A 12,552-nucleotide genomic window follows, 5' to 3' on the forward strand; every position below is an offset into this window, starting at 1 on the left:
GTTCATGGCTGCTCTTTTGAGTTTCTAGTCCCTCATTATGTGTAGGGAGCTCATGCAGTTCTGGATTGCAGTGTGCAGGAACAGTTAGAAAAATACTCAGCTGAAGTCCTTAGGGCATAAGGTTCTTTGTATTTCTGGGCATTGATCACAAATGAAAGAGATTTCAGGTGTTAGGACACCAGATCTCCAAAAGCTCCAATGGTCTGGAGAAAAAGGAATCTTTCCATGGATGGGGCCAACATTTCTCTGAAAAAAAGTCACCTAAAACTCCAGGCCAAGAAATTGTGGGAGCTAATTAAATGTGTCCTTTAACCTGACGTCCTAACATTAGCAAAAAGTGGCAAGAAAACCTTAACCAAAACTGTGACATGTTTTGTATACTTTTCCTATTGAGGGTGGGAAGTTGACAAAGAAGGGCTTGCTTTCCTTTGGAAACCTCTTTCTGGGGGCCTGTGTCAGTGATTTGCTGACTGACATGAGATGAGCTAGGAAACTTGACTGGTCAGAGGACATGAGCAACCTTTTGTCATGATAACGAAGGGAATGATAGGGCCTGATAAAACTGCATAGCTGTCAAATATTTGCAAGGTGTTTGGGAAGGGGTAGTACGCACTGAAAACAGAATGTGGTTGTATGAGATGAGGTGGAGGTATATGAGTGCCAACTTGAGTTCAAAGAATTTTGCAGTGTAATTGAATTTTAGTAAATTGTTTTAACTAATTGTTCATAGCAGAAAGCATGTCTGCTTCTTGCAGAATGTGGTATACTTTAGAAGGGTAGTAATATTATATTAACTTTAGTTTGTAACCCTCATTATCCTGGATCTTATAGATCAGTACTTTTATTTGCAGATTTAAATTGCCATGGTTTCGAACTTTGGAACATAGACTTATTGGAACAGGAAATGTGGCCAGTTCTAGATTAGGGAAAGCTCATTGTACACTTTTTCTATTATTGCATATGCCTTAGTGGTTTACAGTCAATCACTGAAACAAAATGTAGAATGCTATATGAACATTATGTAAGGAAAAACCTTTGCTTCTATAAAGTTTTCCTATTTTCTTCTCTTCAGCATTTTACTTCTATATTTTCCAGTTCTTCGAAGGAGGTAGATAATAAGATACCAATGCAGCCTAAGTGAACATAGATATTTTTGCATGGATCTTTACTTGGGCAAACACTTGTTTGCAGAAGGCTTGTGTACAGTACTGGGTGTCGTAAACACAAGAAGACATTGAGTAGTGTGGGTCTAAACACGTCTGGCATTAATGTTGGCATTGCTTTGAATTATATTTTATAAACTTAATTAGTTCCACCTTCTTCCTAAAAATCAAAGACAAAAATAGCTACATGTGAACATGTACACACAAATATATATATGCATATGTAACCATATGTAATATGTATCACATATTTGACAGATCCTTTATCATAGAAGTATCAAAATAAAAATCTAGTTCATTTGTCAGTCTGCTACAGTTCTTTGAAACATTTAGATAAAGTGACTTTAAACATGTTAGAAATACCTGGTGCATCCCACACTCCCCAATGAAGGAAGAGTTCAGCTGTCTGAAATTTGGTGGCAACACTCTTCTGCCCATTAAATATAATGCAGCTCAGGGCCTAAGTAAGCTAAGGGAGAGGAGAACATAAAGTGCTACTTTAAAATAACAAATGAACTCTAACTTATGTGCTAAATCAAAGATCCTGAGCCAGCTTATTGGTGATTTCCTTCTTCACTTTACCTAAGGAAAGCCCAAACGTAAAGCAGAAATAAGGTTCCGAATAAGACTGTGACAATCTCATTCCCCCCTTCCTTTCTTCCCCTCTTTCCTCTTTCCTTTCCTCCTTCCCCACTTCCCTCCATGCCTCCCTCTCCTTCTCCTTCTTCCTCCCTTTATTTCTTCAGGTTTACTGAAGGGAGGAAGTCTATAATATTAAAATTTCACTGTTTTTAGGCTTTTCAAAAGCAAGAAGCACATAAATTTGATTATGTCTGTCAAGGCCTCAGAAATGTAAATAAAAAATTTTTAGATTGCTTATTTGTAAATATAAAACATACATTTCTCTCTGAATATGTTTAAAAGAATTATTTTCTGATATATCTTTCTGGTCTATCTTTACACTATATTTTCAAAATGATTCTTTACATATATACTTGTTAAACAATACTCAGTTTTACCTAACATTGTAAACCCCACACACTTCCAAAAATGAATATTTTAACATCCTATGAAACCTAAAAATCTATTTAACATTTATAGAAAAAACACAGATTTTTTTAACCTATCACATTTTTGATAAAAATTATCTGTTGATTTACAATTATATATTAATTTATTATTATTTTAATTGTTATAACAGGTTTTTACCAAACTCTGAATGAGGTCTGAGTGATGTTTAGATCAAAATCTGTATTTAACACAGTATATTTTATCTTTAGACTGAACAATGAGATATAAATATCAATCTCATCCACCTTAAAAAAAAAAAAAGATTGTTAGTATGTTATTGTTACTGTGGGGTTTTAGAAGGTGTTTTTAGGCCATTTTTAAGCATTTTAAATATTTGTTTGAACAGTACACCAGTATTATTTTCTATCTCTTTGGATGTTTTCATTTATGTTTTGAAATTTATATTGCACATTTGGAATAATTTTACTAGTCTTTATTCAGAACTCAAACTGAGCCCATGGGCTGGAAGGTACCACTTTTCCTACACTTCATTATTTTCTTTACTGGGGAGCAATGACAAAAATGTCTACTCCTGAAAGTGTCAATAAGTTCTTACTACAGATGGCTGTGAAAAAGACTCACCTACTCTTTACCTGGAAAAGAAGGGAGCTGTCTGCTTGGCCCTGACTGATGTCAATAAATGTTGGTTTGTTTTTTAGTTTTTGTTTTTATTCCTGGTGGAGAAAAAAATATTTGAATGCTCTTGATTTTTTGTCAGATTCTTTTATCTCAGCAGGTCATTGCCTGCTTTTTCTAATACTTATTTTTAAAGCTGAACAGGGAAGTAAGTGAAATCAGTGTTACATTTATTTGAAATGTTACCCCAATAACTTTATTTCAACAAAACATCAAATTTTTATGGAATCCAGCTAACCTGCATTATAGGTTAGTCTGATGGGAGGACCAAGGGAAAAATTGGAGGTAAAGAGAATTACATAAAAGCACCTAAGTGCACATAATAAATGTACCCAGTGAAATGCAGGAGATAGCAACTTTGGCAGGGTTTCTAGGAGTTTGTCCTACAGATGAAATCCAACAGAAACATACTTTTCCTAGATAGCCTGTTAGAGTTTTCATAGAGTCCAAATATTGCTGCAAATAACCCATGTTTTCTTGAAATGGATAATTCACTTCTTTTTTTAATGTGTCTGTTTTCTTTAGCTGAATGTGGAGCAACTGTCTCTGGAAATGAAGGAACATTGCTGTCTCCAAATTTTCCATCTAATTATGACAACAACCATGAATGTATCTATAAAATTGAAACAGAGGCTGGAAAAGGGATCCGTCTTAGAGCCAGGAGCTTTCAGCTGTGTGAGGGAGATATTGTTAAGGTAAAAAGAAAATAATTTCACTTTCTACCACGCTCAACATTCACATTGCATGAACAACTCCGCTTTTAACACCAATTATTTTTATTTTCATTTCACTTTCTCATACAAAATGAATAAATTCTATGTGGATAGCATCACTTTCTGTATACTAGATTCAATTATTTATATTAGATTCAAAGAAACTATAGGTGACATTGAGTTCAATTACATTTATAGTGGGTTAAAATCTAAAAAGAAAACCTAAAATGTGAACTTGGATTTTGAATACAAAATTGTCTATATTATTTTCTGTTTGTGGTAATATTTATAAGTGTAGGACAGTGATTACTTAACAAAGGACAGGTTTTAATTTTGGTACATTTTTATTTTCTTATTTTATTTGTCTTGCACAGAATTGGTTTTCTTTTTTCAAATTAATTAATTTGCTCATTTGAATACAAAAACGCTAGCTAACATATAGCATTGTAATATTGACTAAAACTGTAATTACGGAGGATGGTTTTCATTATTTATGTTATAGGTAGCCTTTGAGACCTGGCCTAAATATATACAGATTCTGAACATGTAATATACTTTTCTACAGCATGGCCATAATCTGTCTTTTCTTAATAATGGCTGCTGAATTCTTGTGTGTACTGAATATCACGACATTCATCCGAAGTGCTGAGCATACATTAAATTACTTTTTCAAATCTATGTCTCTAAATTTAACTGATACTTCAAATCACCAAATATTCAGAATTCAGTTAGCAACCTGCTCTCTGGGGATCTCACAGCAACCCATTTAACATATTAGAAATTGCTGTCTACGTTTCTAACTTGATTTTACTATTTTTAATTGCACTGAATGCTTCCCACAAGGAGTTTAAAGATATCATTGTTATGGATCAAATTTTGGTGGCCATACTTTTATCCATTTTGTCATCTTAAGAGACTCCTTATGTAAATAAGTGTGATAATTCAATTTGAAGTTATACATTTCCTGCAAAGTACAAGGCATTTAGAGTTATGATGAAGGTGGGGAGGAAAAAAAAAAAAAAGACTTACCTTTAAGTATTGTCTTTATCAATATAGACGTTCATTTCTTTGTTGTTATACTTGTTCTTTTTGGTAAGTACAGATGGGATTACACCATGAAATAAGCAAAACTTTAAGAATTCCCAATAGTATTAGAAAGTTATAGTCAAAAGAACAGCATTTTCTCCATCTTTACCCACAAAATCATTGATAATAAACGCCTCCATGCTTGTGTGGCCACCATGTATGAAACACTGCAAGACCTTGGCCTATGGTTTTCCTTTTAGATCAAAGAGAATTGAGTAGGTGGGCAAAATATGTGGTCTATATTGTCCTTTGCTCCCGTCTTCCATGGTCTAACAGTGCAGATCCCCAAAAGTATTTTTGCTCTGAATAGATGCAGCAGACAAGGAAGAACTTAATTGCCCACTGAGCTGCTTGGATATGGTACATAAGTCTCCCAGAAGCTTTGCACATATCAAGTTTATAAATAATTTAATAAACTACCTGAACAAAAAAAATCTTAGAAAGCCCTAAACAACATTCAAGAAACTCAATTATCCTTCAGAACATTTCATGAGTAATGTCAAGCATACTTAGAGATATTCCCTGGAGATATAAGAAAGAGTTGCCTGAGAAAAAGCTGTTCTGAGCAATCTGTTAGATACTTTCTTTTCTCATAGATCTGTTAACATAATACTCCTGAGGATGCACAGGAAGCAAAGGCAAAATTGTGGTGATGTCTGTACCGCAAGCCCTGTTCTCTGGTTCTGAGGCAACTGGTACGGCACAACTTCCATTTATACAATTAAACCCTCTTCCCCCATAGCCTCTCCATAACCTGCATTTATGAAGTCTATTTCCTCTCCACTCCCATGCCAGCTTGTCCTTGTACATATTTCCATTGGAATCAGCCCTTGATCTAGCCCTGCAACTTACCCAGGCATTGTCTGGAAGACTGCCAAAATGAGCAGGCCAAAATCTTGACTGAAAATGCGCTGGAGGTTCAACAGAGTATACAACTGAATGTTAATATTTGGGGTTGTGTCCTAGCTTTGTTTATATTAATGGCTAAAGTATGTCTTATTCAGGTATTATAAACTTGTCCATGCAGTTTCTGATTTCTTTAGTTAATCTATAGGAGATATTCTTCTAGACTGAAAAAAATGTTCTTTCCAGTCTTGCCATGCATCATAAGATGATACTGACTGCCTGCTTACCACTAAAAAGACATTTTGTGATGATTTAAAGTCTGCCAGCTGAAAGCAGAGAACATTCCAACAACCTAGCATAGGAAGCCAGCATGAAGAATTTTTGCTTTCCAAAACAATGCCAGTTATCTTAGAAATACAAGAGTTACTTTCCTGAGTTGAACCAAGTGGTCCATCTAGCTCAGTATGCTTTCTCTGATAATAGTGATAGGTGGTTTTATTTAGGTAAAATATGCAAGCTTGACCACTGTCTATGCTCCATTGCCCTTATGCTCCCCCAACATCCACAGCTGTTGGGTTAAGTTAGCCCACACTTTGCTATCTCTTCCATCTGCTACTGACATGTTGTCTTTGAATTTTGGTAGTCCTTTAAATTAGTTAATACTACTAGAAACCTCTTCTATGACAACAAATCCTGGAAGTTCACTATGTACTGTGTAAAGAAGTAGTTTCTTTCACCTCTTTGAAATCAACATCATTGGTTGATTAATGAAATATCAAGTTTCAGTAAGTACTCCTTTGCTCTAACAATACAGGATTTGATGAATAGTTTTGCATTCATGTTCTCCAATACCTTCATGATTATGTAAACCTCAATCATATCCCTGCTCAGCCTTCTCCTGTCCATACTTACTCTCTGCTTCTAAGGCAGATGCTCCTAAATCATTGTCTGTGTCTGCACTTTCCACAGCTCCACTCTGCCCTTCTGCACATGCACAGACCAGAACTATACTGAAGACTCAAAAAATGGAAACTACAAGGCAGTACTATATACAGAGGCAAAATAGTGTCCTCTGTTTTGTTTTTAACCTTCTTCACTCCTCTACAAGCTCTCATATTTCAGTGCTACATCACCTTTAGGACTAATTGTCAATTTTGTTCATACACATGTGGAGCGATGTCTTCTTCATACAGGGTCATAGATTTGTCTTCTTCAGTAATTTATCAGAGGTCACTATTGCATTCCTTCTCCATTTTATTTTTACACTTTTTTCAAAGAAATTAACATCTTTAATATCAGTTAAGTAAAGGGAAATATCTTATGGACTACAGCACCTAATCTTTCAGCAAGAAGGATGAGTTCATTCTCAGCTAACATAATATTTTATTTTATTTTATTTTATTTTATTCCTTAAAATGATTCATAAATGTTCCTTAACTGTGGTTGCATGCTTTGGTTATATCCTAGTTTAAGCAAATATATACTATCTATTATCTTCTCCCTCTTCCCTTTCCTGTCCTGTTTTGCAAGGGAAGGAGTTCTGAGTATGAGACAGAAATAAATTTTCATGGTTTTGACCAGACCTACAATTTGAGCAGTTGGGAAATTAAGACACTCTCCAAAGGCTTACCCTTCCCACAGCTTTGGCAGGGCTGTGGACTTCTGAAGTTTGCTTTCTTTCCTATCTGTACCCTAAATATGAGCAAAATATGTTATAAACACCAGCCTTCTATCCTGTGTCTGCACAGAAGAAAGCCCCAAGTCTCCCTTGCAGGTAGCTTGCAAGGGATGCACTAAGGTTTAAAAATATTTATAAACCTTGTGCTGAAATATAGGGCATTTTCCCACCTGAATATCTTACTCTGTTTTTAAAGAAAATATGTACATATGTAACATTGCATCGTGTGCAGGTGCCCAGGTTTTGTTAGCGGAGGGCTGCAGGGGGGGCCTTTGTGAGGAGAGGCCGGGGCTGCCCCGTGCCGGACACAGCCGGTTCCATCCGGCTCCAACCGACCCACCACAGGGCACGGCTGAGACCAGCAGCCAAGGTGGTGGTGCCTCAGAGAAAGCGTATTTAAGAAAGGGCAAAAAATGCTATGCAGTAGTGTGTGAGAAAGAGGAGTCAGGAAAAAAAGTCTGAGAAACAATCCTGATAATGCCAAGGTCAACCCACCACAAATGTCTTACGAAGTATATAATATCACTATTTGTTTGAGGTAAGATTTCCATGAGGATATAATGAAAAGATTTGGGAATATATAGGAAGATGCATAACAATGTCAAGAAGCTATACAGGAATTATCTCGCAAACCATAAAAGCAATATTTTAAGAGCGTTTCCCTTTGGGATGACTTTATGCCATAAAGATCTCTGCATTTAAGGAAAATTACAAAGTTTAGTTGTAAGTAATTTCTTTTTACTGTCGGAATGAGAAACCGGTGTTTAAGAAAATCTAGCCAGTATTTCCTTCTCTTTCAGGTGAGTGTCTGTTTTTACATTCCCACAGCAGGTGCAGATACATTAGCACCATTACTAGAGCATTTTGCCTCATGAATAATCGTAGCACTGTCCTCTTCTCTTGCCTGCATATTTTAATCCCAGCAGTAGAGCAAGCACTTCCTTTTTAGTTCCCCACAAATGTTTAGGTGAAATGGGGTGTCCCTGAATGCTCTGGCTACATTTATCCTAGTACGCCAAACAACGCTGTGATCATTTCCCGCTGCGCCTGAGACCAGCTACTGCAGTTTGACTACATCCATAATGTTAAAATGTCTAATCTTACAAAACAAGGTGGCGCACTCAAACTGTCTCTCAGAAACAATCCCTGGCCTATGCAGCTCCCGGACTAATGCTTTCTCAGGAAAGATTTGTGAGGGTGTTAGTAAGTCTGCATTAAATGTGTGCCAAGGATGTACTGACAATAAATACTGTGCAGACAATCAAGTTGTGGCGACAGGACTCCTACTCTGGCACTGTTTACTTGCTTTGAAAATATAAACCACCTTCAGCTGTATATATTCAACTGGGTTTACTGTTGGCACAAGTGGGAATATTGAGGCTGGATATTGAGGCTGTGGTGCATAGGGAATAACATCTAATTTGCAAGGGTATTTCTGACATCAGTAAGACCACATGCATGAGGAAGGGTCAAAACTAATGCTTTCAAGGAGAATACATGCAGGTTAATAACTGTAAGTCATGGGCAAACCTTTCTATAGCTGTGGCAAAATTTGAACTTGAATTAGCGGGAAAGAAATCTGAACTCAAAGAAATAGAAATAGAATCACCATTTTGAGGCATACGGCAAAACTGAGTACCTGGATCATCTGTTTATTTTAAAGCTTATCCTTTCTCAGTCACTAACACTTCAGCTTCCCAATCTCCCTGCTTTAACTGCCACTTGAAATTTCATAATTCTTTAAAGAAGTGGCTTATGGTGAAATCTTTATAATGCAATCACCGTGAATTTGTTAGAGTTAAGAGGAAAACCAGAATATAATTTCATGTCTTTCATCTATTTGGCCAAATAGACCTTCCTTTTTTTTATTCATGACAGAGAAAATAGTAATTGTAAGCATGTGAATTATATTTCAGATGGGTTCTCCTAAATGAGTTAAACATGCGCACTATATATAAGTTAATAGTGATAATGTCTAGATTAGTGTATTAAATGTGTTCTCTGGCTCTGGAGACAGTCACATGTGAGAGAACACAATGGTTGCACACAAACTGCCTATTGGGAATGGTCCTTGGCCCACACTAATTACCAAGCCATGACCAAGAATTGTTAGGGAAAATGCTTTTTCTTTCCCAAGGATGGTTCAAGCAAGTTATTAGTACAGACAATGGAGATTCAGTGCTTATATTTGTTCACTAACACTGTTTCAATTACTAGAGTAGACATGTACCTACTTATGTCTGCAATGTTAACAACAGCTGGACAAGTGTCACCAGTTAAAGATTGTCACAGCTTTTTTTACAGCTGCTTTCACATGATCCCTCTTATCTAATTTTTATTTCATAAAACATTTTCATTTGTGTTTGGATTCATCTTGAGAGATACTATTATTTAACTTGCTGATCCTCAGGTAGGAAAAGTATCTGTAACAGTGAGGTAGAACACTGCTGGAACAGGATGTCTAAGGGACAATTGTAGTAATTAGCTGTTGGGTTTTTTTTAAAGATGAAAAAAATAACTTTTTTAACATAGATAGCATTTTTATATGCTATCTAAAGATAGCATCTTTAGATAACTAAAGACAACTAAAAATAGATCATTCCATTCAAAGTAATATCTCTCAAACCAAGTAAAACACATCTGTTTTTTGCATAATATGTATGATCACAATGTTATTAAAAAATAAATCTTATGGTGAACAAATGCTTATTTATTTTGTACAATAGATTTCCAGCTCTGATAAATAAAGTGTAATCAGTTCGTAAAAGTGATCTGTAGTTCTGGCCCAGGACAGTGGCAGAAGCTTGGAAGCATTTTTTCAGATACTCTTAGCACAGCTTAAAGTCCTATTTCTGCCACAAGGTAGACATTAAGTATGTGTTACTGCTCGCACGAATCTTAAATACAATTGCTTGTGTCTTCTGGTAGCTCATCTATGTGCCCTCATATAATACAATCTGTGCCTTAGTAATAAAGACAGAATGTGTCATTCTATCAATGGCTAGCATAATATATTATTTTTCAAAAGCTTCTTTTAGGGAAGGTAATTATTTATATCTGTGTATGTTTATTAAATTAAATTTATGCTTTTATCTTAAAAAATCTTTATGCACATTGTTTTTATTATTTTATTTTGTTAATGTCAGCACTTGAGATGAATGAGGTACTTTCAAGACATTCACCTATATTGATGGTATGCTGGTATTTTTTCCACTGAGAAAGTAGCTCTGCTTTTAACTGTTGGTCATCATCCATAAATGTAGTTGCAGTGGACTGTCCTCTCAAAAGATGCATTTCTCAATTTCATTAATAGATCTAACTGGACATTCAAATAGGAAGAAGTGTCTGTGACTCAAATGTAGCAATTTAGATTGTTAAATGGGTCACTGACTGCTTCTGGCTGGAATCAGTATAAATCCTCACTGTACCACAAGGTCTGAGAATGAAGAGATGAAGATCTAGAGCTTAAGCTATTTACTGTAATTGTAGCTTTTGCACTACTTATCTACAGTCACTCTAGGACATATAAGATCAGGGTAAATTATCTTTTACTTCATATTAGAAACCAGCTCTTCAGATTCATTACTTGCTTTTGTATAAGCATCCACATGATGTATGGTATATGTTTTGGAAGTATGAAAGACACTTCATATTTGCCTATTTTTCCATGAAAAAATACAGGTGATTTATTTAATTTAAAGAAGAAATTAGCTTTTTTAAATTCATCTTGAGACAAAAAAAAACACAGAAGACTATTTTGGCACTTTATGGCTTTCAAGGTTTTGCAATAAGCAAAAGTAATTTTTCACCCCCTAGCCAACTCTTTGTACTTGTCCTGTATTGGTGAACAATCAAAAGGATGTTCTTACTCATTTATAGGATTTGAGAAAACACAGAGGTTAATATTGTTGATTTTGTCCTCCATTGAAAGTTTTCAATAAAGTAACATGGTAAATAAGAGCATATCTACACTTAGTTTGGAAATAGACTCACACATCTTTTTGAAGATGTATCTTTCTTTGTTAAAACCTGTAATAAAAAGTACTGCAGGCTTAGAGTCTGAAATAAAAGGTAACAGATTGACTTTAATACCTCAGTTCTGCTGTTGATATCTCCAGACAGGAGAGAACAGAGTAGTAGTCTTCAATAGTGTTCTTCAACTACTAACAGAGTAGTTACTTCAATGGTGATTTCAGAAATTATACTTCTGTTAGCCTTTGTGAATAATCGTGAAAAATAATCTGAGCATATGAAACCTCAGAAGATAGAGTCACGTATAAATACTACTTTTATTCAAGATGAGCTCACAAAACTGAAAAGAAAAAAAGACTATAAAACACCTTAAGGGTGACAGAATATTTTGTATTTCACTGAACTACATAACCAAGTGCTATGTACCTCACAAAATGGAAACATTAACTTTTTTGAGAAACTTGGCAATACGCAGCTAACTTTGGAAGTATTGTATAAAGATAAACTAATGTTTTTCAAATATTTAGATTTGATGTCCAGTTTCATACTATTATTCTGTTTCTACAAGGTGTATGATGGGAAAGACAGTTCTTCACGCTCTCTGGGAGCCTTCACCAAAAATGACATGATGGGAGTTATCCTTAATAGCACCTCTAACCATTTGTGGATAGAGTTTAATACCAATGGATCTGATACTGATCAAGGATTCCAGCTCACTTATACAAGTAAGTAGCTCACAAATATGGTCTGATTGACTGTTTTGTGGGGAAATGTGTATTTCTCAACTGCAGTGATTTCTTATGGAATAGTGAAGATAATTTCCTAGAACTTAACTGTGGTTAGGAGACAAAATTTTACTTGTCTACATGGCTGGATAGGTGTTAGTAATTTAAGAACATTACTAAAAGCAAAATTGTAACCTTTCAAATTTAGAAAACATTATTGTTTTGAAGACAGCAGTGGGGTTTGAAAAAGAGTGAATTGTGACATATGTGGTTTGAATATATTAATGTTATACTGTAGCAGAAATTTTATACAGAGTCAGATTTTAAAAATGGAACATTCAATCCCTGCAGTCAAAAAAAAAAAAAAAGTACAAATAAGAATTAAAAGAGTACAGTGCACACTCTTAATGTGTCCTGACTGCTTGTCAGGGTCAGGGTGGAGTATGCTGGAAGGAGATCTGAGTGAACAAGTTTTGACAAACAGTGCATTTGTCCCACAGTTTGCATGTAATTAATTTAAAAATTTAGCTGGCAAAACAATGAGTCTTTTGGGGGTGATAACTTTGGGGATAACTAGCTTGTTTCCACACACAAAAAGAGATATTTTGTCCAGGTTTCAAGGAATGTCCAAGTTCCCTTTGCCTTCAATCTATTGCCTTTTA

The 12,552-nt window shown here is 35.3% G+C and overlaps 1 protein-coding gene across 1 annotated transcript in view; it reads left to right on the forward strand.

Moving 5' to 3' along the window:
- The window catches only part of CSMD1 (CUB and Sushi multiple domains 1), a 1,045,142-nt gene that overhangs the window by 760,161 nt on the left and 272,429 nt on the right, over nucleotides 1-12,552 (forward strand). Inside the window, exons 22-23 of the mRNA XM_009333261.1 lie at nucleotides 3,396-3,565; nucleotides 11,734-11,890. Coding sequence (XP_009331536.1) covers nucleotides 3,396-3,565; nucleotides 11,734-11,890 — 327 coding nt within the window. The remainder of the gene's footprint in view (nucleotides 1-3,395; nucleotides 3,566-11,733; nucleotides 11,891-12,552) is intronic.

Source organism: Pygoscelis adeliae, unplaced genomic scaffold (assembly GCF_000699105.1).
Source record: "Pygoscelis adeliae isolate BGI_AS28 unplaced genomic scaffold, ASM69910v1 Scaffold57, whole genome shotgun sequence".
NCBI classification, from domain to species: domain Eukaryota; kingdom Metazoa; phylum Chordata; class Aves; order Sphenisciformes; family Spheniscidae; genus Pygoscelis; species Pygoscelis adeliae.